Source organism: Myodes glareolus, chromosome 24 (assembly GCF_982192425.1).
Source record: "Myodes glareolus chromosome 24, mMyoGla1.1, whole genome shotgun sequence".
Classification (NCBI taxonomy): Eukaryota; Metazoa; Chordata; class Mammalia; order Rodentia; family Cricetidae; genus Myodes; species Myodes glareolus.
Window position 1 is genome coordinate 43,062,426 of NC_142049.1, and position 23,629 is coordinate 43,086,054.

Here is a 23,629-nt window from a genome sequence, read left to right on the forward strand (position 1 = left end):
CTGTGGGGTCCCTTCTTCTTCCTGGAAGCTTCAAAGATTACTGCAGGAAAAGGATCTGTAGGAAACTCTATTGTTCATCATGGAAAACTTAAATATTATTCATATAAACATAAATTCAATGAAGAATACGATATAGAGAAAATAGGCATGGAGAAAGTGAAATTGTTCCTAAAGTCTTCCTTCTGTCCCACACCAGATGGCTCCTGACATGAGACAGAAACTCTGAATGTTCCCTTTAACAACAGGCTTGGATTTAGAGAAGGACAGAGCCATTGTCCAACTCCAAAGTCAGCTCTGTCTCTGTCTGTCTGTCTGTCTGTCTGTCTGTCTGTCTGTCTATCTATCTATCTATATGTTTTAATCACCTGCCCTCATAAGTCATATTCCTTTTTCTTGATGATCTTTATTAAATTGTTATTTTTCCTTCTGTCAGCATCCAAACATCCAGGGTTTCTTGAATTTTTGAAGATGTGTATTTTCCTGTAAAGACAAGAGAAGAACCCTGCCCCAACCCTATATGCTTACCTTACCACCTGTATGGTTATCACCAGTGTGGATGAGCTGTCATTTCTCTTTCTCAAGAGGTTTCTCTTTTTCAAAGTGAATCTTCCCTAATTTTGATGGTATCCATAGTTTTTTTTTTCTCCTGTGGAAACAAGAGCAAAACCCCTTCCCCAACGTAGCACATCTCCTGGTTTCCATTGTGAGGTCAACACATCCTTGAAATACACTGGTTGATTCAATTCACAAGTTTTTTCCTTTATCCAATGTCTCTTTGCTGCCGTTGTTCCTTTCTCATTAGCGTTAAGAAAATTCAGGGTTAATAAAGCATTATGCAATCTATTTATGGGGGTATTTTCCATCCCTTTCTGTTTGTTTACATATCCTTCATAGTTCGATTTGACCTTTCTATAACTGCCTGACCTGTAGGTTATTTGGTATACCCGTTATATGCTTTATATTATAATAAGCAAAAAATCAAAAAAAAAGAACAAAAAAAGTTTCATTTTCTTAGATACATATCCTGGGTCATTGTCTGTCTTTATCTGTGCAAGTATACCCATGATGACCATAACTTCTAATAAATGAGTGATTACTGAATCAGCCTTTTCTGAGGTCAAGGCAGTTGCCCATTGAAAACCTGAATACGTGTCTATGGTGTGGTGTACATATTTTAATTCTCCAAATTCTGTAAAGTAGAACACATTCATTTGCTAGATCTCATTTCTTTGAGTAACCTTTGGGTTACTCCCTGCAGGAAACAGTGTTTGGTTAAAGAAAGAGCAAATAGGACACCTCTTTATAATCTCCTTAGCTTGTTGCCATGTAATAGGAAACTCTTTCTTTTAAAATTTGCTATTGACATGATATTTTTCATGAAATTCTGAGGCCTGCAACATACTTCTAATCAATAATTGACCAATTTCTCCATTACCTTGTGCTAGAGGACATAAATGAATATATTTCAAATCTTAAAAGCTAATCCAATTAAAATCAAAGCTGTTCAGCAGTAACGTTCATTCAGTGAAATCTGGTCAATGTCTGGCTTGGCTGAAGGCCTGTTGTCAGTTACTTGACCCAAGAACCACCAAGAGGAAGGCATCTTACTTTAATTCATGCAGAAGTGGTAGGTAGACTACTTAATCCTTTAATGAGAAACTGTACTTTTCTTTTTTCTAAATTGTTTTTATTGAGTTATATATTTTTCTCTGCTTTCCTTCCTTACTCCCCTCCCCATTCTATCCTCTCCCATGATCCCCATGCTCCTAATTTACTCAGGAGATCTTGTCTTTTTCTGCTTCCCATGTGTAGACTAGATCCATGTATCTCTCTCTTAGGGTCCTCAGTGTTGTCTTAGATTCTCTGGGATTGTGAATTGTAGGTTGGTTTTTCTTTGCTTTATGGTTAAAAACCACTTATGAGTGAGTACATATGATAACTGTCTTTCTGGGTCTGGGGTTACCTCACTCAAAACGATGTTTTCTAGCTCCATTCATTTGCCCCAAAATTTCAAGATGTCACTATTTTTTTTTATGCTGTGTAGTATAAATTATATAAATGTATCACATCTTCTTTATCCATTCTTCAGTAGAGGGGCATTTAGACTGTTTCCAGGTTCTGGCTATGACAAGCAATACTGCTATGAACATAGTTGAGCTCATGTCCTTGTGATATGACTGAGCATCTTTCCGGTATATTCCCAAAAGTGATATTGCTGGGTCTTCAGGAAGTTGTTTCCTAATTTTCTGAGAAATAGTCATACTGGTATTCAAAGGGGCTGAAGCAGTTTGCATTCCCAATAGCAATGCAGAAGTGTTTCCTTTTTCCCACAACCTCTCCAGCATAAGTTGTCATCAGTGTTTTTGATCTTGGCCATTCTTACAGGTGTAAGATGGAATCTCAGAGTTGTTTTTGATTTGCATTTCTCTGATGGCTAAGGATGTTGAACATTTCCTTAAGTATCTTTCAGCCATTTTAGACTCCTCTGTTGAGAGTTCTTTGTTTAGGTCCATACCCCGCTTTTTTTATTGGATTATTTATTCTTTTGATGACTAATTTCTTTAGTTCTATATATATATATTGGAGATTAGACCTCTGTCTGATGTGCGTTTGGTGAAGATCTTTTCCCATTCTGTAGACTGCTGTTTTGTCTTGGTTACCATGTCCTTTGCTTTACAGAAGCTTCTTAGTTTCAGGAGGTCCCATTTATTAATTGCTTCTCTCAATGTCTGTGCTATTGGGGTTGTAGTTAGGAAGTGGTCTTCTGTGCCAATGCATTCAAGTGTACTTCCCACTTTCTCTTCTATGAGGTTCAGTGTGTTTGATTTTACTTTGAGGTCTTTGATCCATTTGTACTTTAGTTTTGTGCATGGTGATAGATATGCATCTAATTTCATTCTTCTACATGTTGATATCCAGTAATGCCAGCATCTTTTGTTTAATATGCTTTCTGTTTTCCATTTGATATTTTTTGCTTCTTTGTCAAAACTTAGAGGTTTGAAAGTATGTGGATTAGTACCCAGGTCTTTGATTCAGTTCTATTGATTCTCCTGTCTGTTTTTATGCCAATAACAGGCTGTTTTCAGCACTGTAACTCTGTAGTAGAATTTGAAGTCAGAGATAGTGATGCCTCCAGAAATTCCTTGTACAGAATTGTTTTGATTATTCTGGCTTTTTTTTTCTTTTCCATATGAAGTTGAATATCATTCTTTTGAGGTCTGTGAATAATTCTGCTGGGATTTTGATGGGCATTGCATTGGATCTCTAGATTGCTTTTGGTAAGATTGCCATTTTTACTATGTTAATTCAATCTACCCAATAGCATGGGAGATCTTTCCATTTTCTGGTGTCTTTTTCAATTTTTTTCTTCAAAGACTCAAAGTTCTTGTCATACAGGTTTCCTACCTGTTTGGTTAGAGTTATTCCAAGATATTTGTGGCTCTTGTGCAAGGTAATGTTTTTCTTATTTCTTTCTCATTTATCATCTGTTTAAAGAGGGGCTACTGGCATTTATTTATTTATTTATTTTAGTTAATCTTGTATCCTGCTACATTACTAAAGGTGTTTATGAGTTATTGAAGTTACTTGGAAGAATTTTTGAGGCCACTTAAATATACTATCATATCATCAGCAAATAGTGTGAGTTTTACTTCTTCTTTTCTGATTTAGATCCCTTTGATCTCCTTTTATTGTCTTATTGCTCTAGCTAGGACCTCAAGTACTGTATTGAATAGATATGGAGAGAGTGGACAACCTTGTCTTGTTCCTGATTTCAGTGTGTCACTTTGAGTTTCTTTCCATTTAGTTTGATGTTGGCTGTTGGCTTGCTGTTTATTGCCTTTATTATGATAAGGTAAGTTCCTTGTATCCCTGCTCTCTCCAAAACCTTTATCATGAAGGGATGTTGCATTTTGTCAAAGGTTTTTGCAGCATCTAATGAGTTGATCGTGTGTTTTTTTAATTTGTTTATTTGGTGGATTAAATTGACAGATTTTTTTCTGTATGTTGAACTATTCATGCATCTCTGGGATAAAGCCTACTTGGTCATGGTGGATGATATTTCTGTATTCTTGGGTTTGGTTTGCCAGTATTTTATTGAGTATTTTTGTATCAATGTTCATGAGTGAGATTGGTCTGTAATTCTCTTTCTTAGAAATGTCTTTGTGTGGTTTGAGTATAAGGGTAACTGTTGTCTTGTAAAAAGAGTTTGGCAATATTCCTTCTGTTTCTCTTGTGTGAAAATTTTGAGGAGTATTGGTATTAGCTCTTCTTTGAAAATCTTGTAAAATTGTGAGCTGAAATCATTTGGCCCTGGGATTTTTTGTTGTTGTTGTTACGAGACTTTAGATGACTGTTTCTATTTCTTTAGCTGCTATAGACCTGTTTAATTTGCTTATCTCATCCTGATTTAATTTTGGTAAATGATATTTATCTAGAAAATTGTCCATTTCTTTTCAGTTTTCCAATTTTGTGGAGTGCATGTTTTCGAAGTATGATCTCATGATTCTCTAGATTTCCTCAATGTCTGTTTTTATGTCCTCCTTTTCGTTTCTGATTTTGTTAATTTGGGTATTCTCTCTGCTTTTTGGTTAGTTTGGATAAAGGTTTGTCTATTTTGTTGATTTTCTTGAAGAACAAACTCTTTGTCTCATTCATTCTATGTATTTTTTGTTGTTGTTGTTGTTTCTATTTTGTTGATTTTACCTCTCAATTTGATTATTTCCTGTTCTCCTGTGTGAGTTTGCTTTTTTTTTTTGTTCTAGAATTTTCGGGTGTTCTTTTAACTCACTAGTATAAGATTTTTACAGCTTCTTTATGTAGGTATTTAATGGAATGGATTTCCCTCTTAACACTGCTTCCATTGTGTCCATAAATTTTGGTATGTTGTGTGGTCATTTTCATTATGTTTTAGGAAGTCTTTAATTTCTTCCTTCAGTTTTTTCTTGACCCATTGGTGATTCATGTAAGCCTTGTTCAATTTCCGTGTGTTTCTTGGCTTTTTGAAATTAGTGTTGCTATTGAATTCTAATTTTAAACCATGGTGATCTGATAAGATACATGAGGTTAATCCATTCTTGTTGTATTTGTTGGTATTTGCTTTGTTACCTAGTATGTGGTCAATCTTTGAGACTGTTCCATGAGGTGATGAGAAGAAGGTATATTCTTTTATGTTTGGATGGAATTTTCTATAGATATCTGTTAAGTTCCTTTGAGTCATAACATCTGTTAGTTTTCTTATTTTTCTGTTAAGTTTCTGACTGGTAACCATGTTCAGTAGCGAGAATTGGGTGTTAGAGTCTCCCACTGTTAGTGTATGGGGTTTAATGTATGATTTAAGTTTTAGTCGTGTTTCTTTTACATATGAGGGTGCCCTTGTATTTTGGGCATAGGTTTTCAGTAATGAAATTTCTTCTTGATGGATTTTTCCTGTGACAACTATGAAATACCCTTCTTTGTCTCTTTTGATTGATTTTAGTTTGGAGTCTATTTTGTTAGATATTAGGATAGTCACACCAGCTTGTTTCTTAGGTCAATTTGATTGGAAATATTTTCTCAACTCTTTACTCTGGGGCAATATCTGTCCTTGAGGTTGAGGTGTGTTTCTTGTATATAGCAGAAAGATGAATTCTGTTTTTGTATCCAATCTGTTAGCTTGTGTCTTTTCCTGGGTGAGTTGAGTTCATTTATATTAAGGGATATTAATGACCAGTGATTGCTAATGGCCAAATGACTGTGGTCTCCATGCGCTTGCATAGAGGGGCTTCCAAGTCGCATTTCATCTCAGTCTCAGAGGGTGTCAACTCTGTATGCTGAGGATGTTGTCCCCAGAGCTTTCACTCCTGGAAAGTTTGAATTGAAGCCGTTCTCATACCTGCTTTGAGAGTTTGACATTTTCTAAGAATTATTCTCATAAGACTCAGGTAAGTCACTTTATCCAAGAGGCATAAACCGGACACTGGAGAGAACTGTCTCCTCCATTTTCTGGCCAGTGTTTATGCAATATCCTTAAAGATATCCAACTTAACAGATAACATTGTTTTAAATGCTCAGATGTTTTGACATCTCTAATGTAAGGGACACGGCAGAACTTTTGATGATGGGGTCTGTTCTGTGGTTTTTACAGTCAAGACTTTAAATGATACTCTTTTCAACACTGGATATTCTCTGTATTTGATACTATCATATCTGTAAAATATACAGAGAATATCCAGATTTCACAGATATAATAATGTTAAAAACATTTTTCTGAGTTGTAACTTATGTCTTCAAGGTATAAATCATTAGTTTGGCTTTGATGTTATTTTTTTTTGAATTTTTTTATTTTACATACCAACTGCAGTTTCTCCTCCCTCCCCTTCTCCTGCCCCTCTACATCCACTTCATCCCATCTCCCATCCACTCCTCAAATTCAGTGATCACAGCCAAGTTTTGGCCTGAGTGCCTAAAGTACAGTTGAAGACAGGGAGTATGTTGTTTTGCTTTTTGTTTTTTTTTTTCACTAGTGATATACATTTTCTTGTGTGTCTACTGCTCCAATGACTATTCCAGATGGAAGATACAGGACTTTGTTTTATGTTGAGTTTGTGGTTGTGGTTGTGTGTGTGTGTGTGTTTTATCTTTGTAGAATTTGAATCTGAGACTTCATAGTTAAGTATAGCATTGTATTGTGATGCCTAGTGTTCAGTGCATCAGCTGTCTTGGAATTTAGACCAGGCACTTGGGTACCTTGCTTCTTTAAACCTTGGGTTATGTCAAATGCTGCGAACAATTCCCTCTGTCTTTAAGGAAGATAAAGGATCCAGCTGATCAGGCAGCTGAATCCCCTAGGCTGTTGCTGCAGCCATGTGTAACTCAGAAAAGGACCATAGGACAGTTTAGGAAGACACATGCCTGCCTGGCATCCAATGCAATGGGCATAGCCGGGGTCTCTTTGCTGTTCCTGGGTCTGCAGGTCTCAGTCACCTGTGTAGCACCCAGAGTGGCCCTGACTGACTCCTGTAGCTTTTTTTTCCTCTGGTACCTCAGAGCCACCTGTGAAATTTGTTTATGCTCATTACTTTAAGGCAATGACCATAGCAGTGGCCTGTCTATGGGGTAGGAGGTCACTGGGTAGAGAGGCACAATGGACCCTCGGGTGGCAGCTGTGCTCCTTCCTGGGAAAAGACAATGAAGGAATGAATGGAGACCCAGCGGTAAACATTGCCCATGGATTTCTGGTGCTCTCAGTCAAAAGCTGGTGGGGAAAAAAAGCGCTAGTAGTCTTGACCGTGCATTCTCAAGACTGCCCCAGGAAGCACACCAATCACTCGGCCCACCCTGGCATCCTCACACACTCCTCGGAGTTTTATTTCCCTCATAATCAGCTGTAATTGTATCTTCAGCATCGCCAATGACTTTGGAGGGTTTCGCTTCATGTTTATGACTTTGGGTGCTGGAAGAAAGTTCTTCCCGACATCTGTTCCAAATGTGTTTATCTGTAATTTTAATTCATGCTCACTTGCCTTGTCATCTGGCCTGGACTGAAATTAGCTGAGATTATTTGTACTGCTTAAGATTTTTATGCTCTTCAATTAAATCCTCCCAAAGAATCCTTTCGTCGCATGAATTTTACTCCCGTGCCTCCTGATCCTTTCAGGTGGGTTTATAATTGAAACAATCTCAGAGATGGCTTCAGGGTATTAGAGGTGAAAGAGATTTGGAAAGGAGGCATTTAATGAGGACGTGGGCTTGTGTGCACACAGAGGAGCTGGCAGTGTTTCGGGGAAGGGGGCGGCTCTGCATGTTGGCGGATGGGTGAGATCCAAAGCCCGCAAATGTGAGCTAACATGGCCCAGTGCAGCTGCTGTACTGAGAGCAGAGGCATCCGGAGGGCAGCACAGTCTAGAGAAGACAGGAACCCCGTGCCCATGCATGTACGTGATCTAGTGGGTGAGGGTCTCCAATCCCCTGGGGAGCTCCACTGATCCAGACCGAAGACCGGAAACTGGGGCTGGGCTACCTCAGACAGGAAGACAGTTAAGTGTCAGTGATCTCAGAAGAAACTGAGTGCTTCCTAAGACAGAATCTTCGAGGATGTGAAGTCCCCTCTCCTTTGACAGTCCTGTCCTGATGGCATAGAGGTCTGTCCACAAAAGACTAAAGTAATCCTCACACTCCCCAGGATCCTGGTTTCTCTTGTGGCATGTATTCTGGTTATAGAGTCCCTAAGGACATTGAATTTCTCATAAAACAACTCCCTTAACCAATTGGTAGATGGTGCCAGCTCTGCTTGTGAGGCCCTTGGGCCAGCATGCCAGTGCTCCTGTGTGAATTACAAGGTGGAGTGGCATAGACTTTCTTAAATTTGATTTGGGGTAGAGGGATTTGGAGTGTGTGTTAGAACGCCCAGCTACACAACTCAAAGGTGAACTGCTTAGCTTGTTGGTGAGGAGTGCATTAGCAGGAGACACGGGGCAAGCTGTGCTCCCTCCAAGAAAGTGGTTCCCATCCTGTAGGTCATGACCCCTTTGAACATGAACAACCCTTTCACAGGGATCACCTAAGACCATTGGAAAATGGATATTTACATATGATTCATTCATAAAAGTAGCAAAGTTACATTTAAGGTTGGGGGTCACCATAACATGAGGAGCTGTATTAATAAAGGGACTCAGCATTAGGAAGGTTGAGTCAGTATTTAATTTAGCTATCTCAGCAAACCTAAGTCTTGCCTGGGGTCAGGTTTGTTCTGTCTTTATTGTAGAAAATGTCACAGAACAAAGCACACTGATGCTGTCCATCATTGATGGCAGAAGCCCAAGGGGAAGCAAGAGGAGTGAATGGTTTTGTCATAATCATGAAGAGAGGAGAAGGAGAGAGGGAGAGAGAGACAGAGAAAGAGAGGGAGAGAGAGACAGAGAAAGAGAGGGAGAGAGGGGGGAGAAGAGAGAGAGAGAGAGAGAGAGAGAGAGAGAGAGAGAGAGAGAGGAAGAGAGAGAAGGGGAGGAGAGGGAGATAGAGGAAGAGAGAGGGGGAGGAAAGAGGGAGGGAGGGGAGAGAAAGAGAGACAGAGAGAGAGGAGGAGAGAGGAGAGAGGGAGAAGGAGAGGGAGATAGAGGGAGAGAGGGAGGGCGAGAAAGAGAATGAGCCAGCATGACTTAGACAGCGGGAATGTGGGAGCTTGGTTATAATGGAGTACAATGGTTTTAAAGAAACAAGATTGGTTCACTAGTGTTACTATTACAGAAATGCAGATCCAGGGCCACAGACAGTGCAGATTTTTGACCCCTCAGTCAGAGAAGTGTGACACACCCACTATGTAGGTTTCCTCATTCAGTTCCTTGAACCTGACATGGGCATTTGCTGCTTTGTGTTTGGATATATGATAGTTTTTAATTCGCCTCCATTGCTAAGTGTAGTGACCGGGTAGATCCTTGGTGCTTACCAGGGTTTCGTTGGACAGATGATTGGCACTTTGCTGGGACCTACACGCAGGTGTGCGTCCTGAGCAACACCTCAAGCTGTGGTCTAGCAGGGCGTCTGTCTTTCTCAGAGCACTTACTCATCTTCACCACTTGAAGTCTCGGGATTGAGTCCTCCTCATCTGGGTATCCCATCCATGAGTACCATTCTGTTGGAGGGCAAGTGATTTTTCTTCTGAGGTTGAGTCTCCAGGCAGTGAAAAATAATGGAACGTTTCGTAAAATAAGAAACGAAGCTGGTTTCTTTGGGGAGGTGCAGGGGTTTCGTGTACTGGAAAATGCCAGTGTCTGATGGAGTACTGGTGTTTCCAGACCAGGCGCGGCGTTCCTTGAATTCCCCTGGATGACGGAAATGCTGGCAGGCCTGTCACTCGGGTGGGACAGAGAAGCTAGGAGTCATGTTTGCGTTTCTAACCATCTCTTCCCATGACCCACTAGTTCAGTCTTCAAAGGGAATGAACGCACTTAGCCTCTCCAGACTCAGTTTGTTTATTTTTAAAACACTTAGTTCCAGCTTGATAAGACAATGAGTATTCAGTGACCAGCTGAATGCCAAGTGCCAACAGTGCCTGGGGCTATTGTCTGGGCCAGGTGGCCAAATTTACATGAGATCCTTTCCCTCACTGAGGTGAACTTCTAGTGGAGAGATAAACATGTACTAATAAAAGCAAAAATAATCCCATAATTAGCCATTGTGGTAACTGCTACGAGTCAAGGCATTGTGCGAAAGAATAATGGTGTTTACTTTAGACTGGGGAAATAAGAAACGGTTCTCTCAATCTGAAGGGGGTGGGGGAATGATGTAGCTTTATTCAGGTACCACTGCCAAATAAAATGTGTACTCAGATTTGCAACACGCTTTGATGTGTACATCCATTATGAAATTATTAAATCAGTCTAATTAATGTGTCAGTTATTGGTCTCACATGCTTACCATCTGGCTCATCATTTTTGCGTGCTCGGTGAGAACTTTTAGATGAACTCTTTCCAGGAATTTTCTAGCATACATTATCACCACCCATAAACCCCATTCTGTGTAATAGAGGGTAATCACTTACTCTTTTTGTTTAACTGAAAACCTTCCCCCTTTGACAGAGATTCCCGTATTGCTCAATGAGTAGGATCTATTTAACCTCAGCTTGAAGGCTGAGTTATTGTATCAGGAAGAGTGGGTATTCAAGGTCCTTGGTTCAGAAAAACAGATGAGAGTGCTGGAGGAGGGGTGAGGGTTGTCCCTCAGTATGTAGAGAGCTGGAGGAGGGGTGAGGGGTGTCCCCCAGTATGTACAGAGCTTGCCCAGAATGCAGGAAGCTCCCAGTTCAGTCCCTGGCATTTCAAAGACTCAGCATGATGCTGTAATTCCCCTACTTGGGATCATTCTATGCTACATAAGGTTTTTGAGGTTAGCCTGGGCTATTAAGAACATTGCTTCAAAAAACAAAACAGTAGCAGCAACAATAAATAACAAATAGGTTAAAAGATACTGGAGGAGTTAAAGGAATGGAGAAAAGATAATATTAAGGATTTTGTTTTTCTTTTTTCTCTTTTTTTGTTTGCTTTTTAAATATGGAACGCTTCACGAATTTGCATGCCATCCCTGCTCAGGGGCCATGCTAATCTTCTCTGTATCGTTCTAACTTTAGTATATGTGCTGCTGAAGCGAGCACAGATTTTGTTTTCAAATGAAAAGCCCTTGCAAGATTTTGAATGGAGGGAAGGAAGGAGGGGGTATATGTCATCCTGTGATGAGTAAATCATAGGAAGTCAAAGGGTTGAAGGAAGGCAGATGAGATGGTTTCCGTTTGAGAGAGGAGAGCAGAGTGGGAAAGAGGATTTTAGTAATATAGTTGTGGAGATGAAGAGAAGCAAAGAAATTGAAGATAAATTCATGGAACAAGGGATCGATGTACAACTCAACCTTAGAGTGCTTGCCTTACACATGCAAGTCCTTGAGTGTGATCCCAGCTCCCCAAAGTGACATACATGCATACATACATGCATGCATACACACCAAAGGTGAAGCTGATGGGACTGAGGAGGGCTAGCTTTCCAGGGATGAAGGCTAACATGACTTCCATGTCTCTGGTTTGGGTAGATGAAGGCACCACAGATAGATGTGGAGAGTCTGGGAGACTCAGATTCAGAAATAAGATCAAAAGTTCAGCTTCCACTGGTGAGCTGCGAGGTAGCTCTGAGGCTGGAAGGAAGACATTGGTGGGCAATGGCCTGTTCGCTATAATGACACAGCATAAGTAAAGCCAGGCACAATGGAGTCAATACTGTGTTCTGTGCTCTCAGAGAGGCTTGTGATTCCCTCACTTTTGCTCATGGAGAAAAGTAAATATTCTCAGCATGTGTCCATGAAATTTTTAGTACTTAATTTAATTTCTGATCGAAACAGATTAGCGAAACTGCAGGTGGGTCCTAAATGAATGGGTTTGTGGGAAGAGAGGAAAGGGTTTATTTGGCTTACTTGATCATACAATTCCATCACTGAGAAAACGTCACAACATAGACTGAAGCAGGAAGCCTGGAAACAGGTACTGAAGCAGGAATCTTGTCTACTGGCTTGGTCCTCCCAGCTTTCTCAACCTGCTTTTTATAGAACCCAGGACCACTTGCCCAGGGATAGCACCATCTACAGTGGCCTGGATTCTCCCACAGCAATCGTTAATCAAGAGCAGACCTGCCTACAGGTCAATCTTATGGTGGAATTTCCCCAACATTTCCTTTTCTTAGGGGGTTCTAGCTTATGTGAAGTTGACAAACATCAGCAGCAGCAGCAACAACAAGGAAAGTACCCAGCCTACCCATTCAATGATAAGTTTTCCAGGTCACTGAAGTTCTCACTTTAGACCTGCAAACATCAGTTGGCATAGGATTTATTTCTTTTGGTTTGTCATTGTTTTAAAACCTATTCTAGAGCTTTATTCAGGTATTCTATACACTCAGAAGAATTAGAATCCTCAAGCATCATTAAAAGAGGATGTTGCTGGGGTTGTTTGTTCCCCAGGTATTTAAATGTTAGGAGAATTATTTTCTCAGTGGTCCTTGTAAGAACTTTGAGTCAAATTGGGACTGTTGCTTTCTCATGGTTTTTCCTTGGATATCCAAACTCCCTGCCGCATCTCCTTAACTTGTAAATTGATGGTAGGAATCTTTAGGGTTGTTGTGAAGGTTTTGATGAGGTAATATGTGTAACATGTTTAGCGATGTGTTAGAAGACACGGAGGAAGAGGTCAATGAATAGAAGATCTTATAATTAAAGTCTTTTGGACATTTGGACAAATTCTAAATTGAAGATGACAGTATGTACTTCTATTTTCAGAGGTTTTTTTTTTTTGGTTTTTCGAGACAGGGTTTCTCTGTGGTTTTGGAGCCTGTCCTGGAACTAGCTCTTGTAGACCAGGCTGGCCTCGAACTCACCTAGATCCGCCTGCCTCTGCCTCCCGAGTGCTGGGATTAAAGGTGTGCGCCACCACCGCCCGGCCTAATTTCAGAGTTTTTGCAGTGACTCAAAAATCACTTATTTAAAAAGGCTAAAATAAGCACGTGAATGATGCATTGTTTCTTTACTTATTTGTGTGTGTCTTCTTGATTTCATTGTATCTTCTAAGTCCATAAACATAAAAGAATGACCAGGTTTAATAGATTAGGCATGATTTCTCTGGGGTGGAGCATGTCTCTTCTCCAACTGGAAAGCATTGGTTACTCACATAACAGCTGCACAATTATCACACCAGTGGAATCCTCTTATCTGGTGGGCTGGCCTTGTGGCTCACAGAGTTCATAACTGGATAAGACTACTGACAGCCTGCACAGCCTGTCTGACATTATAAAATGTAGCATCATCTAGCTTGACTTCTCCGTGACTTACAACCAAAGTGTTTGGTGTCTTCAGAAGCAGGGTCTGGTGGACTCCAAGGGCAACAATACAGTACTTTGTGCTGTTTTTGGTCCCACCAGAGTTTCTATGAGTCATAGGGAGGTATCCCACACCTGCCACTGGAGTTTTTGTTTCATAACTGTGGTTTCTGGGGTAACATTATTCACTGTAGTAGATACTTCAGTTCCCAGTCTTTTTCTTTGTCTTTAAAAATATTTAAGTTAGCTTACAAAATAGTATGTTTCCATAGGATGCTTTTTTTCAAGCAGTCTTAGTTTTGATTAATATTCTCACCCTCCCTTTGGTGAACAGAGAGCAGCAATGGGTATGAACATGAATGCCTTGGTACCTCCATGATAGTCTTTGAGTATATCCCCAGGAGTGACATATCTGGATCAGGTGGTAGTTCTGTTTTTAGCTTTCTAAAACAGAAACAGTGAGAGCCCTCCACACTGATTTTCATTATAACTGCACCAATTTATGCTCTCAGTGAGTGAATAAGGGTTCCCCTTTGCCTACATGTCCAGGGAGGTCATTGATGTTTTTGTAAAATGCAAATGTTGTCAAATTGCCTTCTAATGTTTGTGTTTATCCCTGTAATTAGTGCTTTGGTCAGAGAAACTTCTCTTTTTTTGTGGTTTTTCAAGACAGGGTTTCTTTGTAGCTTTGGAGCCTGTTTGGAGCTAGCTCTTGTAGACCATGCTGGCCTTGAACTCACAGACATTGCCTGCCTCTGCCTCCCAAGTGCTGGGATTAAAGGCGTGCACCACCACTGCCCTGAAACTTCTCTTTGCACTGTGCAGTGGCTAAGGTAGACTCACAGCTGGTCAAAGTGCTGAGAATAGGGTACTGTTGAGCATTAAGCCCAATATCTATATAACTTCCTCCAAGACTCAGGGAACAACGTGCAAGGGAGTGTGGAAAGCATGGACACGCTGGAGGATAGGGAAGAGTATGGTAGCAGGCTGTCTTCTAGACATGGCAAGGCAGTTGTGCCAATGAGTTCACTGCAGCTGTGTTTTCTTGCACAATACTGGGCCTATCAACAACCAATTATGGTTGGGAGAAAGGCTCATGAAGCCCTACCTCTTCCTGATAAACTACTGGTGCTTAATAATTGCTGGGAGACAGGGACCCGTTTTCTTTAGGAGTGTAACCACTGCTAAGTGGCCTGAGTTCCAGAGTAACCTGCCACCCACGCTAAGACAAATGACCTAATTAAATGCAGTGGGTCACACGCAAACACACACAAGACACTTGTTGAGAAGAACAAGGGCTTTTCTAGGAATAGAATGGGATAGAGAAGGAAATGGGTGAGTGAATACAATTTTATAACTATATATGAATACTTCATTTATTATTATAAAATTAACAAAAGAATAAAGAACTTGAGAATAAATAAACATTGAAGAAAACCAATACTGAAGAAAGGTTGTTTTTGGCTGGCATCATGGCTTAGACCCTCTTGATCACTATCCCGAGACAAACGTGTAGTGAAGATGGACTGGAACATAAATGGCCGAAGGGGAGACCTGGTGACAACCAAAGACGGATATTCAGAAAAGAAAGCTTGTGTCTTAAGTGACATGCTCCGCAGACACATCAGATAAGAGAGACAGAGCCATCTGAAGGATGGTAGGAAGAGAGGATTAGCGGAGAATTTATGGGCTGGCAGCCTGCTGAGATGCTGAGGTAGGGTTTGGAGAGTGATAATGGCAGCAGCGGAGGAGAACGGTTTCAAACTGGACTCGAGGCTGACTCGCAACCAGGTACAGTTGCTAAGGATCATCAGGCTACCTACTTAAAACAGGCAGAAGTGATGGTTTGTGAATGATCGCACTAATAAGAACGTCTCAAGAAGAAATCCATACAATAATGGAGTCTGAATGGGTGGTGGTGGTAGGATTGCTTCAGTTAATCTGTTAGCTCACAAACTTACCCACTAAGACGCTTGTCTGTCCGTCAGTTCCCTCACCTATGACTCACACATCCACACAGCTAGACCTGTACAGTACAAAACTTTTAGCCCAGTCTGGCCTTGAACTTTGGATATAGCTGAGGGTGAACTTAAAGGGTTGCTCTTTCTGGCTCCGCCTCCCGGGTGCTGGGACCACAGGTGTGTACACCATTCCCAGTTTATGTAGGATGGGGATGGAAACTCAGGACCTCGTGAATGCTAGTCTGGCATTCCACCGGTGCACTGAGCTATACCCTAGCCTTTGGAAAGCTTTGATTAGAGACCTGGTTCAGACATGGACGGTGACCTAGGAAGACGGAGTGACTGAAAGTTGAGCTGCTCATTCAGAGGCAGCCATCCTGGGGGATATGGGAGCTCGGTCATCACAGTACTCAGGTCAGGTGGTCTGCCACATTCCTGAGACTTGCGTCTGTTCCTCTCTCGCTGCTATTGCTTTTGTTCATTTCTTGTTTCCTGGACACTTGGGCGAAGACAGGTCTCAGAACACCGGATCTAGTTAGAGTCTGCTGACAGCAACCCCGGGGTCCTTCCGGTGCCGTCTGGGCTGAAGAAGGAGCCCAGAATAAAACACTAATGTTGCGTACACATGCAGCTACTAATGTCACGTAGGTACAGGTTCCTTTCACAAGGTGGGATAAATGCCCTTTTCCATGCTCTAATCCCTCTCAGGTGTTTGAGTTCGAGCTTTCCTTTTCATATCTTACAGTAGAGGTAGCAACAGTACTAAGGTTTTTTTTTTTTGAACTTTAGCTGTCACTGTTGGCAAAATCACCACCACCACCACCATTACCACCACCATCACCACCACCACCACCACCATCACCACCACCACCACTACCACCACCACCACCATCACCACCATCACCACCACCACCACCATCACCACCACCATCACCACCACCACCACCATCACCACCATCATCATCACCACCACTGCCACCACCACCACCATCACCACCATCATCATCACCACCACTACCACCACCACCACCACCACCATCCCCACCATCATCATCACCACCACCACCACCACCACCATCACTGTCATCACCACCATTACCACTATCGACATCACCAATAGGATGGGAACCTAGTATCAACTTCTTTAGATCTATCAGGATCTGTTTCAGGAGTTTAATGTTAATTGGCCCTTTGAGTTCTTCATGTCAGTAATACAATCACACTTATTTAAAACAGCGACAGCAATACCAGACATATTACACGTGTAGGAATCTTATTATTATTGCACAGGAAAAGGTATTACCTTCTTGGCTAAATGTTGTTGGTTTAAATTTGTTTTCAAAAAATGAACAGTTCTAGATTCTTCCCGCTTGAAGGAATTAAAATGCAATTTTACCTAGTCTGGGGATTTGCATAGTTTTTTAAGCCAGAGCTTGTACTTTCCATAATCCATATGTCAAATGGAAAAGGGTAATTTTTCTGTGTGTGAGGGGGTCAGGGGACATGACCGCTCTGTAACTGCCTGTCAGGGCTGAGGGTCTCAGCAGCATTTTGAAATCTCCACTGTCGTCTTTTCTGTATGTACTGAGGCAGGCGAGGCAATGTGCAGCGTTTGTAAGCTGCAGACTCTGAATTATACATGAGATTTCCTGATCCCTAGGTACAGTCTCCTGTGAGACAATTGTGTGTGATGTGGCATAATCATTAGTATCCTCAGCATCTACAGATGTGCAGGTGATAAAGTACCTGCGTATATCTGACCACGTTTGACCTATACTTTTATATAGCCTAGCCTTGTGATTCAACCTCCAAATGCTATGTGGTGTGTGTGTGTGTGTGTGTGTGTGTGTGTGTGTGTTTATTTAGTTGGTCATTGCGGTAGATGATGGGGGTATAACTAGAGAGAGAGAGAGACAGAGAGAGACAGAGAGAAAGAGAGAGAGAGAGAGAGAGAAAAACCATGCTAAAGAAGTGTGATGCTCTTGAGATAAAGAAGCATGCTGGAGTTGGCATTTTTCCTGAGAGCAGGTTTTTCATCTCTGTTGGTTTTCTGCATGACTTCCAATGGAAGGAGGCAGCCTGGTGCTAGTGTGATCTGCCTGAGAATCCCAAAGGGTGGTTCCCGCAAATACTAAAAAGGAAACCCCTAAGAAAAGGCTTACCTGTCAGTCTTGAATCTAGATTCAGGTCTACAGGAGAAAAGTTGGCATTCCAGAAAGCTCAGGGCTAGCGGATATCCTATCTGTGTGGCTCAGTACTCACCTCGAGGCTTTAAAATGAACTTACAATGAGAATTCCTTCAGGCACCTGGCAAGAAGTAACACAAATACTAAAACCCAAGTCAGGAATATTTCCTACATACTCAGTTTCAAACAATACAAGCTCAAAAAGAAAAGAACCATGTACAATGAAAGGAAAAGAAACGAAGACAGTATCAATGATGCTCAGCATAAATAACCAACTGCAAAATGGCGTGCGTGGGCTGACTGTGGCTAAAGCATCAGCATAAATACATGTTTAAAGGATTAAAAGAAGAATAGAGGAAATGCTATCAAATTAACCTAGTAGGTTAAAAAGAACCACGTTGAATTCCAGACTAAAAATATAAGGAAGATTTAAAACCATTTGAGAGACTGAGGCAGAGTGTGTCACAGCCCGAGAGAGAATTAATGAAAGTAGATGGAGAATTCACTGCAATTCAGCAAGGAGAGGACAAGAGAAAGATATAGATTATATGACAGCAAGTCTAAGAATCAGGAGAAATCCTGTCGTGTGATGCAGTTAGAATTCTGGAAAGAAACACTGGAACAGTGAATGGAGAAGAGGGGTGGCAGGTGTTTCCGAAGCAAGGAAAGGCAGCACCTCTATTTTCTCAGATCCAAGCCCCACCCCGAGGACCCTTCAGTGCGAAAGCAAGTTTGTGCTCATGAGTGACAGTAAAGACTAGGAAATCAAGCCAGTCCAAGGCAGCCTTCCACTCAGCAACCAGCCAGCCAGATAAAGTGTAAAAATCTTCATTGACAGAAGCACACGACCACCCAAGGAGTGGTTATGAGATTAACTACGGTATCAACAACAATATGCAAACTAAGAGAATCATGTCTTCAAATGCAGTTCAAATACCTCTAGAGCGTAGAATTAGTTTTCAAATATGTGGATAGTGCTATTATTGATTGGTTGCTTAAATGAGGCAGTCTTGCTGTGTAAAGACTGGTGTTGAACTTGTGATCCTTCTGCCTCAACTTCCCATGTGCTTGGAGGACAGTGCATGGGCCATAACACCTAGCTTGAACATTTGACCTAAGCTAAAATTGAGTTCGGAGCCATCTGAGTATCCCCACAAGAGAGATTTCTAATAGATGCTTGAGGGCGTAGGATAACTATCCTCCAAGGGATAGCAGGGATTTTGGAGGACGTGTGGGACAAAACAATTCAAAAGTGTGTTTATAACATGTGTCCAGGATATGCTCATTAATACTTTAGCAACCATTTTATATTTCAAAACATGCAAATAGCGCCAATGTTGATTTTTTTTTTTCGAGACAGGGTTTCTCTGTAGCTTTGGAGCCTGTCCTGGAGCTAGCTCTTGTAGACCAGGCTGGCCTCAAACTCACAGAGATCCGCCTGCCTCTGCCTCCCATGTGCTGGTATTAAAGGCGTGCGCCACCACTGCCCGGTGCCAATGTTGATTTTTAGTATAGTACATAAATGTGAATTATGGACTGCTCATAACCCTGAAAACTATACAGCATTGACAAACGAATACTCATCTCAGAGGCATTAGCGTGGTTAGAGTATATTAACATGAATAAAGACATCTAAAAGGATATGAACAGTATGATTGTATTTATGGGACTTTGAAGATGAGAAAAGCTAAGTATTTGTTTAGAAATAAGTACCGGCGTGTGACAAGATCATAACTATGTAGAAAGTAATGAAGCCTGGCAGGAGTGGATATATACTGATAATATTCACATTAGATCAACTGTATCTTCGTTGTCCTTATATTTGTGTTATGCTTTTATTTTACACATCAAGCTTTGTCTACTAAGATAGCTGTAAAGATGCTAACCACGTAAGAATCAATGGGATCTTTCAGATGGGCACGGCTTTGATCCCTAGGCAGGAAGGAGCTTAGCAGATCGGGCTACCCTGGCTATCAGGAAACACTCTCTCAAACACAGGGAAGCCCATGGTTTCTTGTTCCTGCCCTATAGCTCCAACTCAGCTTAGTCCTACATGCTGCCATGGTCTGTCTCTGTGAACCTTCACATCATAGAAGGTGCTGTATGCTTTATTGTTTGCAGGCCTCCTCCCCCATCACTTCTGAACATAAAATATTCTCTCTGTCCTGTAGGTCATAACTTCTGTGCAGAAGCACCTAAGTGTGGAGAAAACTCGGAATGCAAAAACTGGAATACAAAAGCGACCTGTGAGTGCAAGAGCGGATACATCTCCGTGCAGGGCAACTCTGCGTACTGTGAAGGTAAGCGGCAGAGAGGCCCTGGGGGGGGGGGGGGGCGTGGCAGAGAAGTATGGTTTCAGCTACACAGAAAATATGGAATCAGCTATGCCAGGGCTCCTGTTCCCATGCTTGCTCCAGGCAGATCCACATGAGAAACTAAGAGGTATGTAAGATCATAAAGTGCCCTCCGTGTCCACACCAACCCCAGGGCAGCCAGAAGCGCACTTGCTGTTTAATTATTGAGAGGGAGTGTCATCGCCAAAGCCACGAGATGTGGCGAATGAGTTCCCTTTTCAAATCACAGTCACAGCTTGGCTTAGGCCCAGCTCCTATCTTCGCTTCCCAAGGGCAGAATGCTTGTCCAGTTGAGTTTCTTAGTGGTTGACCCATAAGTTGTCACTTTATGATCTTTACCAAGGATCAAGTGATGGGCCTGTAACTTGGATCTGTGAACTGACACCATTATAATAACAATGATGTGGCCTCAGGTACAACTGAGCACCTCCTCTGCTTTGTGTGTGCACCTTTCCCACGCTCAGCACCCCACATGCTGATGGTGGCATTGCACACCTCTACCCCTTTGATAGGCAGAGGGGTGGGGCTTGCTCTGACCTCATTTTATATATGCAATCCTGTCCATTTCAGAGGCTCCCTCTGGTCCCTGCCCTCAGAGCAGAAAAGCTCTCTGAGACAGAGTCACGATGGATGGGGCTGTTGCTCTGCTTCTCCTGGTTCTAACTCAGTCCCTCTTTTCATCTTGATTGTTGAATATCAAGCAGCGGTGGCCCGTGAGGGAGGTGGGTTTCTTGAATTGAGCAAATGTAATGTCTAGTCACTGCCCTGTGAGGAGCCTGGTTCTAAAGTGGGGTCCAGTTTCTCAGGGTACAGACGATGTTCTCAGGGGACGGTAAGGGTAAATGCCTGTTTGGTCTGTATTCTGTATTCCTGTCCCCTGTTAAACTTTGACCGGTCAAAGAGCTGGCTGGTTCTTTGAAGTAGTGTCTGCTGGCTCCCAGTGGTCACTTTGGAGGGAGTCCCTGTCCTTTCATTTACTCTGGAAGGCTTTCTTGTTTCCTTCTATCTGGGTCACTAGCAATATTCTAACTAGTGGGCTTTCTCCCTCTTTTTAATCTTTTTGTTTTTCTTTTGCTTGCTTTTCTGCTTTGAACTTGATTGGTGCCCCTTGGGAGAATGAAGTTACCCCTTTGATTAAGATTTTTTTTTTAATCCACCCTTGAATTTATTCTTCGAGCTTTGTTAATTTGGGGAGGAACATAATTAATTTCAACAGTTCACATTAAGTCATTTCTTTACATTTCATGCTATATTTTATTTAATTAGAAAAAGGAAGTCAATGTGAACATTCTCCCAGCCAATCAGCACGGGAAACGCTTCCGAGCTATGTAATGAACTGACAGACTTATGTTCCTACCTTCTGATAAATGTTGGGCTGAACTCTGAGCCATTTTAAAAGTGGTAGTGGAGTCCACATACAGTGACCCCTGGGGTCAAGCACTCCACCATGTCCCATGAGCAATTGAGACCTGGGAGAAGGTGGGGATAATGCTGCTGTGAATGCTTGCTGAGGCTCTTTGGTTCTCTCTTGATTCTACTTTTTATTATATAGAACCGACTCCAAGAGAGACCTGTGGTATTAAAGTTGCCCTCTCTGTGGGAGGCCCTTTTTAACAATGAGTTACTCAGTATGACTGTAGGTTTGAGTCACTCTTTTCTTGGAATGCTCATGCTTAGCTCACCATCTGGATCTGGCTTCAGGAGAGCATGCTTGCTCGGTGCTGGTGCCCTGGGGATGGGGCTGGGGCTGTAGACATTTCTCTGTCGTCATAGAGACAGCTCAGGTGTTCCAGAGAACTTGTTCATGGACACAGGTCAGCCTTGAATAGAAGTCATGGATGTTTCTAGTGTATAATAACAGAACTTCAGTGGTGAAGCACAGATCACATGCTGGGCATCCAAAGGGGTACTGGGGAACACATACAGTGGATGCCAACCTTTATAGCATGTGTGCGCCATCTCCAACATGTTGCACTTGATCTTTGAGTTTGCATCCCTGCGGTTACGTGGTACTGACCTCCATCCTGATGTTCCTATAGTCTCTGCCACCCTGCAGCAGCCCAGGTAAGGAAAGGCTGAAGGGCAAATCTCTGTGTGAGGTTCTCAGTTTTCATTTTTAAAGGTATTTCTTTCTAGAAGGTGTTTTCCAAGGCCCTGACTCCCAGACCAGCAGATAATGTTCCATCTTAGTTTTCAGACCTGGATCATTTCCTGCCTCCTCCTGACACCCCTCATCTGGTATTCGGGGAAGAGCAGGGGATGCTGGTAGATCTGATCTCATGTTCCTCCCGCTGGACCTGGAGTTGTGTTACCTCTTCCCTTTGAATCCAGTAGGAGTGTGGCAAGAGGAGAGAATGGGGCAGTTTGGGAGAAGGTAGATCGGTAGCTGTACCGTTCTCCCACTAGTTACGCGTAGTTCTTGGCATTTTCTGAGTCCTTCCCTTGGAATTTCCATGCAGTAACATGTAGCAGGCCATCCTAGAGGTGGGTACCCAAGGACACCCGGGATGCAGTGTCTCACTGGAGCTTATAGACGACTAGGAGTGTATGCAGTTAATGAGCGAAAATGCTCTGCCTTGCAAAAACCACAGTGAGCAAGGTTAGCCTGAAATTAAAACAAAATATCACACACTCTGTCCAGAAAATCTTGAAAAATCTGCTCAGACTCTCAGTGGTAAAGAAAGCACAAAGGGTTTTCAGTTTTCCTACCTTCCTCCCATGGTAACAGAGCTCCGGTGCATTAAGGACTCCTGGTCTTCCGAGGTCATAAAAAACAGCCGAGATGTTGGAACTCCTGAGCAATCAGTGAGAGATAATAAAACCTTCTGTCAGGGTTGATACAACTCACCAGGTCTCATTTTTGCCTTGTGTGTCTGGAGCAGTTACAGTCCCCATTTTGCAAACGACTTTCATTGGATTTCAACGTTTTATGGATCTGGTGGACTGGGGCTTCCTCCCTCTGCGATGGCCTTTTCACCGCATTGGTCTTAGATAGTTTCTGATACATTAGCGTGAAACAGAAGCCGTGTTCAGGACAACCACAGCGTTAACTGTCCTGTTGGCACCCTTGCTACTAAAATTGGAGTCTGGGCAGCTCTTCATAAACTGGAGCAAAGTGCTCTGTGGAAGGACGAGGGATAACACGGCATCCTGTGCATCCTGTAGGATGACAATGGTGGGATGACTGAGCTTTTATTTGTAGGGCATCCTGGCTTTCCCATCCTGGGCATCCTGCATGGTAAGAACGGTACGATGAACGATCATTTAGTTATAGAATGCCCTGGGTTTCCCAGACTCCTTTTGTGTTGGTTACACTTTTGGAGATTTAGATGAATCTGTGAGCACATGACAACACTGTCAACCCCACTTTAAGTGGTTGCTGTTATTCCCACTTTACCCATGCAGAGACTCAGAGAAATTCAGCTAAGATAAACTCCAGTGCCTTTCTACTTCAGTGTTTCTTGACACTCTGGTCACTTATCCGAACCCTCCCACCACTCACCCTGTTCTGATGTTTCATTTGAGTTCATAATATTCTCCTCCTCCTTGATCCTTCCCACTGACACCCAGTGTAGCTAAAGAACTATATAGTGGGATGGGACTGAGGGGCAACTTAGCACTTAAGGGAATGTCCTGCTTAGACAAGCGCCCATGCTGGGTGCTTCAGATCTGCCTGTAAATCCAACTTCAGGGACCTCTGATGCCTCTGCCTTCCACGGGCACTGCACTCAAATACTCAAATACGTGTGTGTAATTAAAAACGGTAATAATAAACTTAAAAAAACTGTGGTTCAGGCATGGTG

The 23,629-nt window shown here is 42.2% G+C and overlaps 1 protein-coding gene and 1 non-coding gene across 4 annotated transcripts in view; one reads left to right on the forward strand and one right to left on the reverse strand.

Moving 5' to 3' along the window:
- The window catches only part of Nell1 (neural EGFL like 1), an 822,199-nt gene that overhangs the window by 250,078 nt on the left and 548,492 nt on the right, over window positions 1-23,629 (forward strand). For all 3 annotated transcript variants that reach the window (XM_048442384.3, XM_048442394.3, XM_085682700.2), the window contains one exon: window positions 19,644-19,772. In XM_048442384.3, coding sequence (XP_048298341.2) covers window positions 19,644-19,772 — 129 coding nt within the window. The remainder of the gene's footprint in view (window positions 1-19,643; window positions 19,773-23,629) is intronic.
- Window positions 11,022-11,128, reverse strand: LOC125405967 (U6 spliceosomal RNA). Its single transcript, XR_007233740.3, has one exon. It is a non-coding gene; the product is annotated as a U6 spliceosomal RNA (small nuclear RNA).